This window comes from Vipera berus (assembly GCF_964194415.1).
Source record: "Vipera berus genome assembly, chromosome: 1".
NCBI classification, from domain to species: Eukaryota; Metazoa; Chordata; class Lepidosauria; order Squamata; family Viperidae; genus Vipera; species Vipera berus.
The window spans coordinates 67,639,286-67,661,308 of NC_138202.1; the positions used below are offsets into that span (position 1 = coordinate 67,639,286).

Sequence of the window (22,023 nt, forward strand, 5' to 3'; positions counted from 1 at the left end):
CTACAGTATGTCTAATGTTGCTTACCCCCAACAATGTTTGAAGTATGCGAACGTGTCTGCACATAGTCACAAAAATGCACTTGCAGGAAGAATAAATTGGTGATTGAATTAGCAATATGATTGCCAATGAACATGTATTTTTTTGGAAAACCATATGGCACACAGAAGTTGGTCTTATTTGCATAAGGTTTAGTTGTTGTAACTCCTCCTTTTTATGTATTGTGCATTTGTACACACCCAGGTACTTCAGGTACTTCAATTGTAATACAAATAGTGGGAGAGAGAGACACTCTCAATGTCTGGTCATACCAGAAGGAGACTTTGAAGTAGGGGATGATTCAGTGAAGAAGGAAAAGGAGAAAGTTTGGTAATTGTGAAGCTGCTGTCCAAGTAAGGTAGTATTATTATCATGGGCTTGCCTCAAAACAAAATTTGGTTGCTGCTTGGGATTTGACCACAAAATATTAATATTTCTTAATGATCCAGATGGATCAAAGGTTGTTAATTAGTGAAAGATAGTTTTCATGATGTAGTTTGTTTTGGAAGGCAATATCTCTCCAAGATGCAAGTAACCACATTCTAGTGATCCCTTACGAGACAACTGGTCTGATGTTTGCTTCTAATTTTACTTCATTTGTTTATCTTCTCGATTGTTTTATAAGGGCAGTTGCTTTTTCATACAATTCAACTATTCTGTTGAATACAATTCCATTAGATGAGCAAGCAGACATAGAAGTAGAAGCCGTGGTTCCCATTTAGTTAAATAAGCAACCAGCAACTCCTGCCCTACTCCAAAGCAAATGATAAGAAATTAATCACTATTTTTTTGAAAAAATAAAATTATGTACAGTCATTCTGGTCCTGGAATCCATTGCAAATAATACAAATAATTATAAAAATGATTGGAAGCCAATAACCATTTTAAGAAACCAATAAGTAAGTACAAAGATTGACTGAAGGTCAAATTAAAATAGATCAGTCTGGCTTTCTCAACATGCCAAGACAGGATTTGCTGATTTTGGCTCAGCAAGCTGTGTGAACCCAACCAATCATGGTCTATTAAATAAATTATGATTTAAAGTATTTAAATCATTAAATGCTTTTATAATGCAACATGTCAATTCATTCTCATAAGATTCTCATGAAGTCTTTTCCTTTTTAATACCATTTGCCTTTTGTGCTCCTTTGGATAAAATTTAGAGACTTAATAAAGCCTAACTGTCGTCAGTGTTTCTTTTCTTGAATCTCTCTTCCTCAGCTACAGGTTATTTTTCCACTTCCTGGAATATACACACTCCCTGGTAATACAATTTTAATCCCTCTTTCAATAAATCTCGTTGGCTTCTTTCTGCATTTCATTTCAGAGTTTCCTTTCCCCTTACATCTTAAACATTTCCATAAAACAGCCAATATAAAGGTGCATAAATCCCCTAGGTTGCTCAATTCAACCCTTTCTCTAAGACTTTTTTAAAAAATTCTCTCTCTCTTTCTGAACTACACAGATATCTTTTTAAACATATTTCTCTCCCTGCCCTTTTTTTGGGAGGTGGGTGGGGAGGGGGCGATTCTGATTTTTTTTACTCTAATAATCTCTTGGGGGAAAGGAGTTATGGAAAGGAGTTATGGTGGAACCTGGGTTATTGTGTATGAGTAGGAATTATTTTTCTGTACTTTTTGGTTCCTAGTACCAAGACCAGATCTCTTTGTTCTGGAGAGGTATAAAAGGTGGAAGACATCTTTCCTGGTTGTTACCTTCATCTCTCTACCAGCCACGAAGAGAGATGTGGCCACCCAACTCTATTTTGATCAAAATAAAAGTTGTTTGCTTGCTGAAACCTCGGCTCAGGAGTTTCTTTTGGCTCTTTTAAATTGCTGAGTAATGCTGGGGCAATTGTGAGGCTAAGTGTAAAACCTTACATCCTGGCACCCAAATGTGGGGGCAAGCTTCAAAGGGTCCCCCCCCACATCTGGAGACCCCTGTTAGGGTCCCAGAGAGCCTTCATTTCTCAGCGGGAAGAAACCGACAGCAACTGAAGCGTGAGTCTTAGAGCGCTCCTGGGCATTTGACCTAGAAGACTCCTGTGCTTCATCTTTGCCGGTGGATCCGTGTCTGAGGAACCTGAACGCCCAAATTCAAAGAGGTTTCATGCTTCTCTACTGATGGGAGAAATTGCAACAGGCGCCTTGGTGAGTAAAAGAGATAAAAAAAAGTTTGGTAATCCTGGAATAAGGCAGGAGGTTGATTGCTCTGAATTGTCTTCTAGAAATAAGCATAAAAATAATAAAATAAATGAAGCATAAAGAAGTAAATGAAGAAATGAGTAAGAAAAAAGGAAGTTGAGAAACTGTCTTCTAATACAGGATAGTGATTTAAGGAAAGTAATTAAATTGGAATGTAATTTTTTTTCAGAGGTTTTGGTAATTTTGAAATAAGATAGCGGGGTGATCTCCCCGACTAGTCCTCCAGAGGAAAAATTAATTACTAAATTACAAATTAACTAAGTGAAAAGGGAGGAAGCCGAGAAACTATCTTGAAGAAAAAGAAAAAAAGAAAAAAATATGGGGAATCGTCAGAGTAATTTAAAGAAATAAATCAAAATGTACTCCTCTGCAGTCTAAATGCTGGAGATGTGGTAGTTTAGATGCCACCTACTTTCATATGTGGTAGACTTGTAGAAATATAAAAGCTTTTTGGATTAAAATTTGGTGGAACATTCAAAAGATTTTTAAGAGAAAGATAAAGTTTTCTCCACAATTGTTTTTATTGGGTATTGTTGTAGATTGTGATATTAAAGAAACTAATCTGATGTTAAATTTGATAACAGCAACACGGTTACTGGTGGGTCAATACTGGAAGAAGGATAGTTTGCCTACTATAGAAGAATGGGTACTTAAAGTATCGAATCTTGCAGAAATGTCTAAGATTTCTGCTTATTTGAAGGATCATTCACAAGAAAGATATATTTCAGTTTGGAGAAGATGGATAGATTATATTCAGAACAAATATGGGACTAAAAAGTTCCACTTAGCTTATGAGTAGATTTTAGAGGGATATTGTTATTAATTTTAGTATTAGTATTGATTATATGTTTGTTTAAGTTATTATTATGTTTTTAATAATTTGAATGTATGAAGTGGGGGGGAAGGGGGGTGGTTTGGGGTGGGTGGGTTTTGGGGATATGTATTGTAAAAAATTTTTTTTTTAAACTCTTTAATAAAAAAAAAGTATTCCTCTGCAACAATTGGGAGGTTTTGAAATCTCAAGTGGCTGTTAAGTTTAACCCTGTCAGACAACGTCTGATTGTGTATAGCAGTAAAAATTATCTTCAAGAAGGCAACAACCAGGAACGATGTCTTTCACCTTTCATAGCTTTCCAGAACAAAGAGATCTGGTCTTGGTACTAGGAACCAAAAGGTACAGAAAAGTAATTCGTAGATAATGACTCATACACAACAACCCAGGTTCCACTTTAACTCCTTTTTTTTATTAAAGAGTTTTACAAAAACAAAATTTTACAATATATCCCCAAATCCCTCCCACCCCAAACCCACCCAATTCCCACCCACTTCCCAGAGCTAAATACAGGATTATAGTTACAATAATCATATTCTAAATAAAAATTATGCATAATATACAATTAACCAAATTCATAATGCGCTTTAACTCTCTTTTAACATAACTACAAACAACGTACCAATAACAATATCCCACTAAAATCTACTCATAAGCTAAATGGTACTTTTTAGTCCCATATTTGTTTTGAATATAATTTATCCATCTCCTCCAAACTGAAATATATCTTTCCTGTGAATGATCCTTCAGATAAGCAGAAATCTTTGACATTTCTGCAAGATTCGAAACTTTAAACACCCATTCTTCTACAGTGCGCAAACTATCCTTCTTCCAATATTGTCCCACCAGTAACCGTGCTGCCGTTATCATGTTCAACATCAAGTTAGTTTCTTTAACATCACAATCTACAACAATGCCCAATAAAAACAATTGTGGAGAAAACTTTCTCTTAAAAATCTTTTGAATGTTCCACCAAATTTTAATCCAAAAAGCTTTTATATTTCTACAAGTCCACCACATGTGAAAATAGGTAGCTTCTAAACTACCACACCTCCAACATTTAGACTGTAAATTAGGATACATGTTGGACAGCTTCTTGGGATCCAGATGCCATCTATAAAACATTTTATAAAAATTTTCTCTTAAATTTTGAGCCTGGGTAAATTTAACATTTCTGACCCAAATTATCTCCCAGGTGTCCAACGAAATTGGTTCCTGAATATTTTGTGCCCACTTTATCATGCAGTCTTTAACCAGTTCCGTTTCCGAATCCAATTCAATTAAAGCATTATATATCCTCTTTATATGTGCACAATTTGAATCTCTAATTTGCTTTACTAAATTTTGATCTGTAGTTGTGATGCCAACCTTTTGATCTGACTTCCACCTAGCTTTCAATTGGGTATATTGAAACCAAGAGTAACATGTTTTCTTGTCTTAACTCCTCTACTGGTTTAAGTTGCCAATCATTCCCTTGCAATCTAAGTAGTTCCTTATAAGAAACCATATCCATACTCACTCCCATAGATACGCCCTCTATCGCGTGTCCAGGAATTCCCCAAATCGGTATTTTATAATTTAACTTATAATAATACTTTTTCCAGACACGCAATAAAGCACTTCTAAGAATATGGGATTTAAAAGCCCTGTCTACCTTCTTATCATAAAGCAAGTATGCATGCCATCCATATACCAAATCCCATCCCTCAAGATGAAGTATTCTCTTGTTAGTTAGATTAAGCCAATCACTAACCCAGATCAAGGCAACCGCATCATAGTACAATTTCAAATTCGGCGCCTTGAGTCCCCCTCTATTCCACTTTAACTCCTTTCCCCCTCCCCTTACCATGCTCTTTTCATGTAAGCAATCACCTGTACCTAAAGCATGAAACATTTGCTTTTATATAACCTCATTACTGATAACAGTGGCTGGAGATACTAGCCTCAAATTTAAGATGTATTTTTTGCAATACTGTATTTGTATCATGTCTATATTATCAGACTCTGAGAGCCTAATGCAAGCTAGATATTTTGTTTTATTTTGTATAGGCTATATTTACACATTCCTTTTCTTTCTGGTTGTTTTTTGTTTGTTTGTTTGCTTATCTTCTTGTATGAATTCAGCCACTTTTTATTTCATTTCTGGTTAGATTTATATCTTCCCTCAAGGTTGACTCAGCCTTCCATCCTTCCGAGGTAGGTAAAATGAGGACCCAGATTGTTGGGGGCAATAAGCTGACTTTGTAATAATGCCGCTTGGGGGTGTGTGTGAAAGCCCTAACAAGCAGGCATATACATAGAATGAAGGCTACTGCTAAGCTTGTAAGCCGCCCTGAGTCTTCGGAGAAGGGCGGGATATAAATGGAATTAAAAAAAATTAAAAAAAAAATAAAATTTTAGGAGCTCAAGGTGGCCTACATAAAATCTTGTCCTTCAATTTTCCCCACTGTAACCTTATATAAGAAAGTCTGGGGAAGCTAGGAGTAATGAATCTTCACCTTCAACTACATATGCTCCTAATCAGTATCAGCTTGATTATTTACAAAAGTTTATGAATGGTAGAAATTATCAAAGGGCTTTGTAATGGAGTTATCATCAGTTAGCCTTGTGTCATCCTCTTGATTTTTCCACTCATTGTCTTTTCTCTTTTCTCAAATTATATGCAGTTATCTTTCTCGTTTGTGAACTCAATGTGTCTTTCTTTCTCATTATTCAGTTTTATTTCTATTTCCTGGGCAGTCAACATAGATAGTTGCTGGCAGAGTAACTTAATTTGATGTAAAAGTTAGAGTCTGTTGGTGCCTTCTGTAACTCAGTTTGTTTTTTTAAGTTCATCAAATATCCTTCACATATTTTCTTGAGATTTATTTTCCAAATGGTTATATTGAATGAAATAACCTTTCATCACAGCTTTACTCACTTTCCAAACAGTCATTAAGCTCATACCTTTACCCAAATTATTATTGAAATATTTTAGTTTTTCTTCATAGTCCTTTAGAACCTTTTTCTGTAAGATAGTTTCATTCAATCTCCATCTATAATGTAAAAGCCTTTTTTTAAAGTATCAAAAGAACTGGATTGTGATCAGAAAAGGTTTTAGGCAAAATGTCCACTTTTGACTTTTTTTATTTTTTTTATTTTATTTTAATTCCATTTATATCCCGCCCTTCTCCGAAGACTCAGGGCGGCTTACAAGCTTAGCAGTAGCCTTCATTCTATGTATATGCCTGCTTATTAGGGCTTTCGGGGGCCCCCAAGCGGCATTATTACAAAGTCAGCTTAATTGCCCCCAACAATCTGGGTCTAGCTAAACTTTCAGAAATCCATATTGTTGTGTAGTGGGTTTCTTGCAAGCAGGAGGCGAGACAAGAGGGTTCAACAGGAACATTGCTTTATTTTAGAACAGGAACAGAACTTGTAACCGAGGCTTGTACGCAGCTACTTATACGGTTGGCCACTAGGTGGTGGCCAATAGGTTTGAAGGAACCTATTCCCGCCCCAGAGCCAACCAATGATCGTCCTGGAGACTGCATGTCTGGGCAGCCAGTGACCTTTACACAGACGCTCTGATTAAGCAATCTTAAGCAGCATTCAAAGACATGCGAAAACTGTTCAAGCAAAAAGGCCCAATACATTACACATATCATATCTGTTCTTGAAAATGATTTGTCATTCTGAATAAAAAGCATATACTCTATCCAGTCCATTTTTATGCTTCCAAAAGTCAAACAATGCTAAATTGTCCATTAATTCAAAGAAGACTTTCAGTAATTTTTCTTGGGAAGGTTTTAATTGATACTTGGGTCAAAAGCTCAAGAGATTACTTCATTCCAATTAAAGAGATTGCTTTTTCTGTATGTGATTAATTTTACCATTCTTATATAAGTAAAAAAATGAGATTATATTTCTACTATGTAATTTACTAAGCAGGAAAAAGTTGCTTTTTCTTTCCCTTTCCCTCACTCTTTTCCCTTCCCCTTTTCCCTTTACCTCTTTTTTCCATTTTCTTTATTTTTATTTTTATTTTATATTTAACAAGTTTAATAAAATCATTACATAAATAAAATCTATGAATAGTAAAAAGAATAAATAACATGGATAATTTTATAAGAAGAGGAAACTTAAATATTGATCCAAACTGAAATTATACTAGAACCAAATGATTTTATAAATCAATATTTTTTCTAATCCCAAACATTTTTATAGAATAAAAAAGATTGAAAATGTTCTCATCAAAATGATGTTTCATGTTTGGAAAAGTAAATACATAGCTTACATGATACTTCTCTCTTAATAACATATGTAGATAGGGATCATCATTATGGTTTGGCTAAAATGAAAATTTTAACAAAATACAATCTTTATAGTCCCAAAGATGCTCTTTTCAAACAATAATGCTTTGTCCAGAGGCAACATAGGGGATAGATGGGATCAAGGGAGTATTTGTGTATTAAAATCCATATTCTATCACTTTTTCAGAGGACTACCGTGCAAGGTAAATAGGCTGCCTGTCCCTTTTGCGCCACATTAGAGCTTTTAGCTATAGGAAGTGTGATAGCTTTACACATACCAACGGATGTAACTATAGGTTTATGATTTTCATGCTGGAGGGAGGAGGAGAGGACCTGATTTTGCAAATGGCTCATGTGTTGGATCAAAGTGACATGATCCTCAACTAATGGAACTAACAAGTGGTTGACGGGGATCACTTTACTTATACTATTGAGATACAATGCTCTGATCCAGATTTCATTTTTCTTGTTCCTCCTAACAGCATTTGGCCTGTTAGGAAATCGTAATGACTCACCTGCTTGAAAAGTTGTTCATGTTTCTCCTGCTGAGTGTACTGCTTGGATTATTATTTTCTATTCAATGGCACACAAAAATGACAGGTAAGACAGTGGATCATGAATTAACTGAATTCCAGTATGTGGGGTCAATCAGGTTTATTTTCCACTAAAGTAGACATAAAAAAGTAGGTGAGTATGGTACACAAGTGGAATTCTGTTAACACTGCACTCAGAGACAGAATAAGGAAATAAAGAATAAAAGAAAAGGATGGGAAACAAATGTGTTGAAATCAATGTCAAAACACATTCAGAAACAATGAGCTGTATTGTTTCTTGCAGTGCTTTTTTTGTAAAAGAAAAAGGTGCCGGAACTCACACGTCATACAACCCACCTTGCCTACCCTACAAGGTCCCATCCAAAAAAGGTGCCGGAACTCCGTTCCAGGCGTTCTATGAGAAAAAAAGCCCTGGTTTCTTGTAGTTCTGGGTTGATAGATGATAAGACCACAGAATGTACTATGGATTCTGCTGCTCATCATGTAGTTTTGAATAGCAAATTATGTGAAAACTAAAGAAGCATTTACTCTACAGAACTAATCATTGGTTTACGAATCTCACAAGCAGAAGTGTTAGCAGCCACATACTTCCCTAAATTTGCAATGAACAATAGGCTTGCCATCCTCTCAACTCTAAACCTGATACCTGTTCTCCCTGAAATATACACATGCCCTTAAAACTTTCACAGCTTCTTTCTAAAACAAACATTAAAGAATACAATAAATGACTAGACAAAAGAAAAAAAGAAAATGATAAAAGGCACTGTGGAAGGAAAATAAAGCCTCAGTAAATAAACAGGTTCCAATTGTCATTAAGATTTAAAAAATCATTATTTCAATGATTATTTAAACATATAAAATTAATTTTGAGAAATAATTTCAAGGCAAAAAAAAGAAAGCCCTTAAAAATAGTAAGCAAAAACAATATAAAATTCTAGATTTCCTCCCAATATACCCGGTTGGTGATTTCATCAAATTATTTATAAACATTGAAATAGCTTCTGGTTACTATTTTGACATCAACTATTTTCCACTTAAAAACCGTATTCTAAGTATTTGAGTTGGCCTTGTTATATGATTTGGAATATATAAGGAAGCCAATCTTCCTTACATTTAGTCAAACTTCTATTCTGGATGCCTACTGCTGATTTTGGCATTTATTTATTTATTAAATTTATATAGCTGCCCTTCTCAGGAAGACTAATTCTGGGTGATCTTACCATAGCGTAACTCTGTGCTAGTTACAATTCCATTAAAACACAAAAAGTTAAAATCAAGCCTTGAAATCCAAGACGCATGAAGAGGGCAGGGGTAGTTGCCTATCCAGATGCAGGATTTTTCATTTCTTCCTGTTAATTTCCATCTTGTTCACTGGAACTCACTGTTCCAGGCTGTCTGGAGCTTTCTGAAATTTCTCTCATTCATCCAAAGTGTTAACTGCCCCTCCTCCAGCTTTATGACATCTGCAAACTTTTAAAAGTATTGTTTCAGGTCTCTCATTCCAATCACTGATAATAAAAGTAAAATAATAGAAGAGCCAAGTCTGTAGCCTTCTATTCAATGTGTGGGGGAGGCTTGAAGAAACCTGAAAAAGCCATATAAGTGAACCTGGGTGTCATGGTCTTTGGGGGCTGCCATTCTATAACAGCCTGGATCCATTTCGATGCCTTCACTAGAAATTCTATAGCCCAAATAATCCAAACGTGTCTGATGGAATTCGCATTTAGAAAGTTTGGCATATTGCTTAGCGTTCAGCAGTTTTTTTCAAAACTTCTTGCACTAAACTTATATGCTCTGCCATAGTCTCTGTATAGATTAAGATGTCATCAAGATACACCAAAAACCGTTTGTATAAATGGTTGTGTAGGACCTGGTTAATCAGCTGCACGGACACAGCAGATGTTCCCTATTATCCAAATGACATAACCTTAAAATGATAGCTACCCAGAGGGCTGTTGAAAGCAGTTTTCCATTCATCGCCTTCTCTAATTCTCACACAGTAGTACGCCTCTCTTAGGTCTAATTTGGTAAAGATTCTCCCCTTCGCCAGATGAGTTAACAAGTCCTTCATTAAGGGAAGGGGGTACATATTTTCCACATTCATCCCGTTGAGGCCCTTAAAATCCATGCAGAGCCTTAGCGACCCATCTTTTTTATCTTTAAATAGCACTGAGGCCACTACCTTGGATTTGGCAGGCTTGATGAAACCTCTGGCTAAATTCTTGTCAATATACTGCCATAATTCTTCCACCTTGAGGGGGGTCATGACATACATCTTTGGCTTTGGCCCCCAGCGGAATTTCAATGACACAGTCATTTGTTCTGTGGGGAGGCGGGACGTCACATTCTGCCTCAATAAACACTTCTGCTAAGTCCCGGTATTCACTGGGAATGAGAGGCACTCCTGGCAGGGGAATTGTCGCTATCTTTATTTGTTCAGATGTCGGCTTCGCTTCTCTGCTAACGTCATGGGAGGAGCTGGGAGGTGAGGGTCCTATGGGTAACCTCAAAGTTCTCATTCCGTTCTCCCACCATATAAAGGGTTTCCACTTGTCTTAACCAAGCTAGCCCTAGAATCACTGCTTCAGTCATTTTCGGAGCCATCACAAATCGAATGAATTCCCAATGTTCACCCACTTCTAGCCGCACTGGCTCTGTTAGGTGGGTAATTAAGGTTCCTCCCATTAAAGATCCATCTGCCTGTTCAAATGTCATGGGGTTGGACGGTTGCCTTGCTCTGATGCCTAATTTTAGGACAATTGGGAGGCTGGTCAGGCAGCGTGAACACCCCGAGTCTACCAACACTCGCAAGTCCATTGGGGCTCCTGTCTTAGGAAGTATAAGCTTGGCAGAGGGGGGGAAAGCTGGAATAGGCTGACTCACTATCGTGTCGTTCTCCCCCTCGTCATCACTGTCATACGGAGCAGATGTGATGGCAGCTATATCTGGGGTCTCGACCTTCTCTTGAGTAGGTGAGGTAACTTGGGTAGCTTCTGACACTGGGATTGCTGCCTGCACTAGGGAAAAGCACCTGCAGCCAGGCAGAAATACTTCCCACCCCACTTTCCAAGGCACAACACAGCTCATGAGTTTTTTTCCCCAAAGGCCAGAACCCTAAGAGATGGGCTCGTGAATGCATGTGTGTATTCATGTATTCATTCACAAGTTTCCTTTCAAACATCCATGTTGGGGTTCCAGCTGGCTGGCTAATTGATCCACACCCTGGCACTTTCAAGGATGTGCAGATGTCTGTAAGCAGCCTCATCCAACCAGGGCCCTTGCTTGCAAAAATAAACACCAGGAGTGCCTGTTGATGTGTAGGAGAAGAGTAGATAAGAACACAGCAAGCAGATGAGAAGTGGGAGGCAATGTTTGGAGACTGACAACTATTGCAGGCAGGTGGGTTATCAATCATTTGCCAGGCCATAAGCTGCAGTAAGTGGCATATCCTGGTGGGATTCTTGCCTGGAGTTTGGATTGGGAGCTTAGCTGGAGTGCTCAAAAGCAACAACGCTTAAGAGCAGAGCTTGGAGCTTGACCTGGAGCTTGGCAGCAACCAGAAAAGAGGCAACCACACTGAGGCAGCACCTCATCGCAACTAGCACAAGAACTTTTAGAAGGAGACAAAGGTTGTATGCCACTTAACAGACTTTGAGACTTTTGTTTGAAGAGTATAAAGGGCTGTGTATTGAAGATGCACTTATATGACAATGTCAGTTTGTAAAGCCTAGAAGGGTGGAGATAACCCATACTAATATCCTGTAATTGAAGAAGGTGTGTGCTGCAATAAAGCATTGTGTATAGATTTGCTATTCTGGCGTGTGTTCGGTCCCGGAAAAGCAAAGAACCCTCACAAACTGAAATGCTTGGAAAATCCCCATGATTTCATTTCTGTTTTAGAGGAAAAAGTAATGAATAGAATAGAATAGAATAGAATAGAATAGAATAGAATAGAATAGAATAGAATAGAATAGAATAGAATAGAATAGAATAGAATAGAATAGAATAGAATAGAATAGAATTCTTCATTGGCCAAGTGTGATTGGACATACAAAGAATTTGTCTTCGGTGTATAGCTCTCAGTGTCTACACAAGCAATAAGCGATAAAGCATGATCATAGTCATCGTAAAAATACACTCATCATAAATCATAAGATACAACACTTAGTTATACTCATAGAATGCTAAAATAAGCAATCAACATAAATCATACTAGGATACTAAATAAAACAATATAAATCATAAGATACAAGCAACAAAGTTACAGTCATAAGTAGATTAGGAAATACCGTATATACTTGAGTATAAGCCGACTCGAGTATAAGCCGAGACCCCCAATTTCACCCCCAAAAACTGGAAAAAGTTATTGACTCGAGTATAAGCCGATCCGCCGTTCTGCAAGCCTCTGCCGCCAGCAGAGGCTCGATCCGCCATTTTGCAAGCCTGAATACACAGGAATACCCTGTGTGGCCGCGGCTCTCGGGGAAGCCCTGGCTGTCCACTTCCTCGCTCCACGCTGCCATTCGGGGCCCGCGCGTTCCCCGGGCAAATCGCGGCGCCCAGCAGGCGAGGAAAAACACCCGCTCCAGTCGCCCCCCCTTCCCTCAGGAGACGCGAAGCAAGTGACCGCCCGGAGCTTACCGAGGACTTGCGCGCGGCCGAGGCTTCGGTGCTTCCAGGATCGCGCGCACCTCTCCCAAGCCGCCGCCGTCCGGAGACCTGCCGAAGTTTGGGGAGGTTTGGGGAGGCGCCCAAACCTCCCCAAACGTCGGCAGGTCTCCGGACCTCCGCGCCCTGCCTGCCTGCTTCTTTCCGCAGCGGAAAGAAGCAGGCAGGCAGGGCGCGGAGGAACGGAGACCTGCCGACGTTTGGGGAGGTTTGGGCGCCTCCCCAAACCTCCCCAAACATCGGCAGGTCTCCGGACCTCCGCGCCCTGCCTACCTGCTTCTTTCCGCTGCGGAAAGAAGCAGGCAGGCAGGGCGCGGAGGAACGGAGACCTGCCGACGTTTGGGGAGGTTTGGGCGCCTCCCCAAACCTCCCCAAACGTCGGCAGGTCTCTGTTCCTCCTGCCGACGTTTGGGGAGGTTTGGGCGCCTCCCCAAACGTCGGCAGGTCTCCGTTCCTCCTGCCGACGTTTGGGGAGGTTTGGGCGCCTCCCCAAACCTCCCCAAACTTCGGCAGGTCTCCGTTCCTCCACGCAGACCTGCCGACGTTTGGGGAGGTTTGGGCGCCTCCCCAAACCTCCCCAAACGTCGGCAGGTCTCCGTTCCTCCTGCCGACGTTTGGGGAGGTTTGGGCGCCTCCCCAAACCTCCCCAAACGTCGGCAGGTCTCCGTTCCTCCTGCCGACGTTTGGGGAGGTTTGGGCGCCTCCCCAAACCTCCCCAAACGTCGGCAGGTCTCCGTTCCTCTGCGCAGACCTGCCGACGTTTGGGGAGGTTTGGGCGCCTCCCCAAACCTCCCCAAACGTCGGCAGGTCTCCGTTCCTCCTGCCGACGTTTGGGGAGGTTTGGGCGCCTCCCCAAACCTCCCCAAACGTCGGCAGGTCTCCGTTCCTCCGCGCAGACCTGCCGACGTTTGGGGAGGTTTGGGCGCCTCCCCAAACCTCCCCAAACGTCGGCAGGTCTCCGTTCCTCCTGCAGACCTGCCGACGTTTGGGGAGGTTTGGGGAGGCGCCCAAACCTCCCCAAACGTCGGCAGGAGGAACGGAGACCTGCCGACGTTTGGGGAGGTTTGGGGAGGCGCCCAAACCTCCCCAAACGTCGGCAGGTCTGCGCAGAGGAACGGAGACCTGCCGACGTTTGGGGAGGTTTGGGGAGGCGCCCAAACCTCCCCAAACATCGGCAGGTCTGCGCGGAGGAACGGAGACCTGCCGACGTTTGGGGAGGTTTGGGGAGGCGCCCAAACCTCCCCAAACGTCGGCAGGAGGAACGGAGACCTGCCGACGTTTGGGGAGGTTTGGGGAGGGGCCCAAACCTCCCCAAACGTCGGCAGGTCTGCGCGGAGGAACGGAGACCTGCCGACGTTTGGGGAGGTTTGGGGAGGCGCCCAAACCTCCCCAAACGTCGGCAGGAGGAACGGAGACCTGCCGACGTTTGGGGAGGCGCCCAAATCTCCCCAAACGTCGGCAGGTCTGCGCGGAGGAACAGAGACCTGCCGACGTTTGGGGAGGTTTGGGGAGGCGCCCAAACCTCCCCAAACGTCGGCAGGAGGAACAGAGACCTGCCGACGTTTGGGGAGGTTTGGGGAGGCGCCCAAACCTCCCCAAACGTCGGCAGGTCTGCGCAGAGGAACGGAGACCTGCCGACGTTTGGGGAGGTTTGTGGAGGCGCCCAAACCTCCCCAAACGTCGGCAGGTCTGTGCGGAGGAACGGAGACCTGCCGACGTTTGGGGAGGTTTGGGGAGGCGCCCAAACCTCCCCAAACGTCGGCAGGAGGAACGGAGACCTGCCGACGTTTGGGGAGGTTTGGGGAGGCGCCCAAACCTCCCCAAATGTCGGCAGGTCTGCGCGGAGGAACGGAGACCTGCCGACGTTTGGGGAGGCGCCCAAACCTCCCCAAACGTCGGCAGGAGGAACGGAGACCTGCCGACATTTGGGGAGGTTTGGGGAGGCGCCCAAACCTCCCCAAACGTTGGCAGGTCTGCGCGGAGGAACGGAGACCTGCCGACGTTTGGGGAGGTTTGGGGAGGCGCCCAAACCTCCCCAAACGTCGGCAGGAGGAACGGAGACCTGCCGACGTTTGGGGAGGTTTGGGGAGGCGCCCAAACCTCCCCAAACGTCGGCAGGTCTCCGTTCCTCCGCGCCCTGCCTGCCTGCTTCTTTCCGCTGTGGAAAGAAGCAGGCAGGCAAGGCGCGGAGGTCCGGAGACCTGCCGACGTTTGGGGAGGTTTGGGGAGGTGTGCGCGCACCTCCCCAAACCTCCCCAAACTTCGGCAGGTCTCCGGATGGCGGTGGCTTGGGAGAGGTGCGCGCGATCCAGGAAGCACCAAAGCCTCGGCCGCGCACAAGTCCTCGGTAAGTTTTTTTGTTAACTGGAGTATAAGCCGAAGTGGAATTTTTCAGCCCAAAAAGTGGGCTGAAAAATTCGGCTTATACTCAAGTATATACGGTAGGTAATAGGAAAGATGAGAAGAACAATAGTAATACAGCCTTACTAGATAGTTTGACAGTGTTGTGGGAATTAGTTGTTTAGTAGAGTGATGGTATGGGGGAAAAACTGTCTTTGTGTCTAGTTGTTGTGGCATGCAATGCCCTATAGCGTTGTTTTGAGGATAGATATTGAAACAGTTTATGTACAGGATGTGAGGAGTCTGTAGATATTTTCACAGCCCTCCTTCTAGCTCATGCAGTATACAGGTCCTCAATGGAAGGCAGGTTGGTAGCAATTATTTTTTCTGCAGTTCTAACTATCCGTTGAAGTCTGTGTCTGTCTTCTGCCCAGGGGGCAGAGCCAACACGGCAAGGGCCAGTTCCTCGCTGTTTCCAGATGGCCTTGTGGAACTAAGACTGAATGTATTTCAGCATTGATGACCACCACGAAATTGTACATTGGCTCCAGGCCGGCCTGGGCTGGGGCCAAGGCAGCGGGGGCCGTTCCCTCACTGTTTCCAGGATGGCTTCATGGGCCACATGAAACCACTTCACGGGCCAGATCTGGCCTCCGGGCCTTGTGTTTGACATGTCTGGTCTAAAGTATTCTTGCCTCTAGTGATCCAGTTGATGTGCTGAAAGTATTTTGGTAGCTCTCAGCTTAAGTGCTTAAGTTAGCACTTAATTCTATAGCAATTACTTCCCACAACACTGTTCACCAGATATAATTAAAATATTGCTGAACTAAAATTCACCAAATTCCCACCCAAACATGGCATTCAGGATTGCAGATCTGATTTTTTTTAAGCTGTTACTTTTTAAAACTTGTCTCAACAAAGTCTGAATTTTTCTAGATCATAAAGAAGATTGGTTGAAAACACAAAACGATCGTAAAATCAACCTGGATTCCATCTGTCTGAGCAAGAATTTAAAAAATGTAAAAAGAAAACTGGATGTACATGTGGCTAGACAGCTCTTTGTGGAGGAGAACTACAAATTTATCTATTGTGAGGTGCCAAAAGTAGGCTGTTCTAACTGGAAGAAAATTGTTTTGCTACTCAAGCTCAACTTGAGTAGGGATGTCTTTGAAACAAGCCATGAAGAGATTCATAAAACAAACCTTCTAAAGCGGTTGAGTTCTTATCCATCTGAACAACAAGCAGAATTTTTGAACTCTTTCACCAAAGTGATGTTTACCAGGCATCCTCTAGAAAGACTGGTGTCTGCTTACAGAGACAAATTATTGCATCATGAACCTTACTATAGCATCACAGTGGCAAATGAGATTAAAGCCTTGTTTAGGAAGGACAAAAATCTTACAGGGCCTGTGACTTTTCAAGAGTTTGTAAACTATGTTGTGACAAGCAATGACAAGCATTTGGATATACATTGGAAGCCAATGTTCCAGTTGTGTGATCCGTGCAATATTCACTATGACATCCTGGGAAAGTATGAGACGCTGCAGGAAGATGTCAGTCATGTTCTCAGCAGACTCAGAGTTCCAGAGAGTGTCCGATATCCAGACAGTAAATTTTATGCACAAAGGACAAACAAGAACCTCACTACCCAATATCTAAAAAAACTGGACTGGAATCAAATACAGAAACTCATGAAACTTTATCAGATAGATTTCTCTTTATTTAATTACAATTTTACTGCTAAAATGGAAATGTCATTTTCAGGCTAAATCATACTTCTATTTTCTGGATACCTACCTTTAGGAGTAAGGCAAGAATTTGCTAGAAAATGATACATTTTCTTAGGTGACATGTATTTTAGAAAAAAATACATTTATTTAGTTGGCTCCTTAAAGATGTTTACTCGGTGTCTTCACTGACTTCATTTAGATGTCAAACATTTTATTTTATTCTGTAAATTATGTAAATTTGATTTTACTGATAACTTGCCTTATTTTAGCCCAGGGAAGCCATAGTTTGCTCTTTATTTACACTTCACGCTATGCTATGTTACAAATCAAAGGGTCTGGATCTGGTGGGATTCAAATAATTTAACAACCAGTTCTCTCTGAAATCACAGAACCCTTTAAGAGGCGCATGGGTAAAAACCAAGCTAGGGCGTGGGGGGGGAGCTGCACCACGCACCCAGCACCTGCTAACTTCAGGGGCCCCACACCCAGGCCACTCCCTGCTTGGTAACCTCTCCCCGCTGGTTCAGTGACCCAGCTGCCTACTCACCTCTTCTCTTTCACTCCCCTCCTGAATCAGACTGCCGTGCTATGGAGGATGGACCTTCCCATTATGGATCCAGGAGGAGTGACGGCGAAAGATTCTGCTGCCACTGCGCAACAGTCGCGTCTGCTGCCAGAGGGGCTTTCTTTGGTCCACGCCACCCTTGCCACCTCTGTTTCGCCCTGTAGATTACTTGCCTGGCGGCAGCCGTCTACTCCTTTTCCACCAACTCTCCCGTGGCTTGCGCCATGACTGGCGGGTGCAAGCCTCCTCTGCTGGCTCCCTGGTATCTCTCCACCAGCCTTCCATAGCTACGCACCTCTTTGCGCAAAGCAGCAGCCCATGTGGGCTGCCTTCCTCCAGCCAAGAAAGAGAGAAAGGGAGAAAGGCGGCTTACGGTAGCTTTCTTCACCTCCCTGGGTGCCCTTAAGTCTTCCTTCCTTCCTTCTGCTTGTTATGTATGGGGTTTAATAACACTGCAAGCATCGGCTCTATATCGGTGGCGCAGGCCCAAAACTGCTGCAGCAGGAAGCAGCGTTTTGGCGGGAAAGCCAGGTTTAAATCTATTGGCTGGAAAGTGTACCTGGACAGGTATAAAGAGGGCACAGGTAACCTTATCCTCTCAGTACAGTTTCCACCACCAAATAAAGGGCTGCTATGATGTATTCTCCTGCCTGGTGTCCTCCATGCGTTCCAGAACTCACCACACAATACTGCTGGTCCGCACTTTCTTGCCGCCCTGCATCGGCCGGCATCTCCCTTCTCCACTCTGGAAATGGCAGCCCCGTTTTCTGCCGCTTTCCTCCTGGCAGGAAAGGAAGGACGCTTCGTACGGAAGGATGCTAAGCTAAACTACACCAGCTGGAGCTGGATGAGGAAGGCCAGCTCCCCTTCCCCGATGGTTCTGCAAAGCCCTTGAGAAGTGGATCCGCTCCACGCAGGCTTGGCCTCGGCACCTGCTTCGGACAGTAAACGGAAGAGTTTTGCTCTTTTTCTCCAGGAGGCCCTTTGAAATTGTCCCCCCCTCCACTTCACTTTTCTGCCTTAAAATCCAGAGCAGCTGATCCTCCTGATCAGCTGAGGATATGGTAGCTACCGGTATGGTTTTTCTAAGAAGCTGAGTGTCTGCTCTGGATTTTAGCGTTCTTCCATTCGAAGCATCCTTCCTTTCTTCCTTTCTGCCAGAAGGAAAGCGGCAGAAAATGGGGCTGCCATTTCCAGAACGAAGAAGGGAGACGCCGGCCGATGCAGGGTGGCAAGAAAGTGTGCGCAAGAAAGTGCCGTGGTGGTGATGGAGGGCTGGCGGAGGGAGGTGGCGGGGCAGGCTTACGCAGATTTATCATAACCGGTTTGCTGAAGTCAACAAAAAAAATTAGGTATCCGTTCTGTCCAACTGGTGCGAACTGGCTGAATCCCACCACTGGTCTGGAGGTAACAAACAAGCAAATCACAGTTTAAAGAGCTGCGTGAACGATGACACTGAGCACTTGAAATTTATGTCTCTTATTGGTATATGAATTTTGTGCTTCTGAAAAATAAACTTACCTTGAAATCTGTCTTGGCATATGAGTGGACTTTGTATGGAAGATGCATTGTGCAAATTTGCATTTAAGGTATGATGGTATTAATAGGACATTAATAAGATATTAATATCATATTAAATATATTTCTCTTTGCTCTTCTCTCTTTTCATCCATCACAAGTCCTTCTGAACTTCCACAAAAGAGTCTCCAACTTTGAGGGACAATTCTGAAGGGCATAGCTGAAGCTACGAGGAGAAAGGAATTTATTCTAGTAGTAGTCTATATAATACTAAATCTCTAGTTATCATTACTATTAACTGGGTTAAATATTGCATCATAGGGCAACAATTTCAGAACCAAAGTACCTCAAATGGGCTCACATACAGAATGTATCCAAAATCCAGGGACCCATGACTCTTATGGAAATTGAATTTGAATTTTGAATTTGAATTTTATTGAATTTATATACCACCCTTTCCCATAGGACTCAGGGTGGTTTACAGGGTATATAAAACATCAATACAAAAATTAAGAGCAATTAAAAAAGATTAAACTAAATCCCTGAAAAAAATATAAAACCCCAGTTAAAACCCCAATTAAAACTCAGCCTGGGCCGGAAAGCTCGAAGAGCCAGGTCTTCAGGTCTCGGTGAAATGATCGAAGGTCGGGGGCAGTCCTAAGCTCCACGGGCAGCTGGTTCCAAAGGGCAGGCGCCCCCACAGAGAAGGCCCTCCCCCTGGGTGTTATCCACCGGCATTCTTTTACCGGCGGAACCCTGAGAAGGCCCTCCCTGTGGAAGCGCACAGGACAAAGGGAGCTTGATGCCGGCAGCAGGTGTTCCCTCAGATATCCCGGACCCAAGCCATTTAGGGCTTTATAGGTCATCACCAGCACCTTGAATCTCACCTGGAGGGCAACCGGAAGCCAATGCAGCTCGCGGAGCAGAGGTGTTACATGGGAGTAACGGGAAACCCCCATCACAACTCGCGCGGCTGCATTTTGCACCAGCTGAAGCCTCCGAGTGGTCCTCAAGGGCAGCCCCATGTAGAGAGTGTTGCAGTAGTCTAAACGGGAGGTCACGAGCGCATGAGTGACTGTGCGTAGGGCATCTCGGTCCAGATAGGGTCGCAACTGGCGCACCAGGCGAACCTGGGCAAAAGCCCCCCTGGTCACGGCTCCTATATGGTCTTCAAAACTGAGCCGCGAATCCAGGAGGACACCCAAGTTGCGAGCCCTATCAATGGGGGGTAACACCCCCCCATCGTTAAAGATGGAATAGTCTGGTTAACCCGAGATGCTGGTATGCACAGCCACTCAGTCTTGGCAGGATTGAGACGAAGCCTGTTTCTCCCCATCCAGACCCGGACCGCCTCCAGACAGCGGGACATCACAGTGAGGGCATCACTGGGTTGGTTCGGGGTGGAGAAAAAAAGTTGGGTATCATCAGCGTACTGATGATACCCCACCCCAAAACCACGAATGATCTCGCCCAGCGGCTTCATATAGATGTTGAACAGGAGGGGAGAGAGAACCGACCCCTGAGGGACTCCACAAACGAGAGGCCTCGGGGTGGATCTCTGCCCTCCCATCAACACCGACTGCGAGCGGCCCAGGAGATAGGAGGAGAACCACCGTAAAACGGTGCCTCCCACTCCCAACCCCCTGAGACGCCGCAGTAGGATACCATGGTCGATGGTATCAAAAGCCGCTGAGAGGTCTAATAGGACTAGGACAGAGGAACAACCCCTGTCCCGAGCCTGCCAGAGATCATTCACCAGCGCGACCAATGCCGTCTCCGTGCTGTGCCCGGGCCTGAAACCCGATTGGTACGGGTCCAGATAATCAGTTTCCTCCAGGAACAGGGGAAGCTGATGCGCCACCACACTCTCAACAACCTTCACCACAAAGCGAAGGTTGGAGACAGGACGATAGTTGTTTAAAACAGCCGGGTCCAGGGCAGGCTTCTTGAGGAGGGGTCTCACCACTGCCTCCTTCAAGGCGGTGGGGAAGATACCCTCCTTCAGGGAAGCAGTTATTACTGCCTGGAACCAGCCTCGTGTCTCCTCCCGGGCCACAAAAACCAGCCAGGAGGGGCACGGGTCCAATAAACAGGTGGTGGAGCTCAGCCTCCCCATAATCCTGTCCACATCATCAGGGGAAACAGGATCTAACTCAGTCCAGATAACATGCTCAAGACCGTCCGATTCCTCCACATCAGACTCTGCCCAGTCCGAGTCCAAACCGGTCCGTATCTGAGCGATTTTGTCCGTCAGATGATGACTAAACTCCTCGGCCTGACCCTGCAAGTGATCCTCCCTCACCTCCTGGTTAAGAAGGGAGCGAGTCACCCTAAACAGGGCAGCGATTATTTATTTATTTATTTTATTTATTATATTTTTATACCGCCCTTCTCCCAAAGGACTCAGGGCGGTGTACAGGGCAATAAATATAAAAAACAGAATACAAAAGTTAAAAAACCATTAAATATAATGCCCAAATTTAAAATTTAAAACAATAATTAAAAACATATTAAAACCCCAACCCTAACCCATCAGACCAGGTCAGATTGCTTAAACAAATACGTTTTTAGATCGCGCCGGAAGGAGCGGAGGTCGGGGGCCATCCGGAGCTCAACCGGCAAGCGGTTCCACAGGTCTGGCGCGCCCACAGAGAGCACCCTCCCCCTGGTTGCCACCAATCGGCATTCTTTGATCGGAGGCACCCTGAGGAGGCCCTCTCTGTGGGAGCGCACTGGACGGAGGGAGGTTGACGCCGGCCGCAGGTGTTGCCATAGGTAATCCAGACCCATGCCATGTAGGGCTTTGTAAGTCATTACCAACACCTTGAATTTCACCCGGAGGGCAACCGGCAGCCAATGCAGCTCGCGGAGCAAAGGTGTAACATGGGAGTATCGGGAAACTCCCAGTACAACTTGCGCAGCTGCATTCTGCACCAGTTGAAGCCTCCGAGTGGACTTCAAGGGCAGCCCCATGTAGAGAGCATTACAGTAGTCCAGACAAGAGGTCACGAGCGCATGAATGACTGTACGTAAGGCATCCCGGTCCAGATAGGGTCGCAACTGGCGCACCAGGTGAACCTGGGCAAAGGCCCCCCTAGTCACAGCTCCAATATGCTCTTCTAAAGAGAGCTGTGAATCTAGAAGGACCCCCAAGTTGCGCGCCCTATCTACAGGGGGTAATAGCTCACCCCCCATGGCCAGAGATGGAATAACCGGAATTTCCCGGGATGCCGACACGAACAGCCACTCAGTCTTGTCAGGGTTGAGCCAAAGCCTGTTCCTC

General features: G+C 44.0%; 1 protein-coding gene across 3 annotated transcripts; it reads left to right on the forward strand.

Annotated features, from left to right (window-relative positions):
• The first annotated feature begins 291 nt into the window (after window positions 1-291).
• On the forward strand, window positions 292-18,748 carry LOC308666800 (carbohydrate sulfotransferase 9-like). 3 transcript variants are annotated; one of them, XM_081325737.1, is made up of 3 exons: window positions 292-395; window positions 7,848-7,965; window positions 15,864-18,748. In XM_081325737.1, exons 2-3 carry the CDS (start codon window positions 7,872-7,874, stop codon window positions 16,694-16,696), a joined length of 927 nt encoding a protein of 308 aa, XP_081181863.1. In that variant the 5' UTR covers window positions 292-395; window positions 7,848-7,871; the 3' UTR covers window positions 16,697-18,748. The 3 variants fall into 3 exon arrangements, with proteins under 3 accessions (XP_081181863.1, XP_081181862.1, XP_081181864.1); XM_081325736.1 differs by having other exon boundaries at window positions 315-390; XM_081325738.1 differs by lacking the exon at window positions 292-395 and adding an exon at window positions 4,997-5,269.
• The last annotated feature ends 3,275 nt before the right edge of the window (window positions 18,749-22,023 follow it).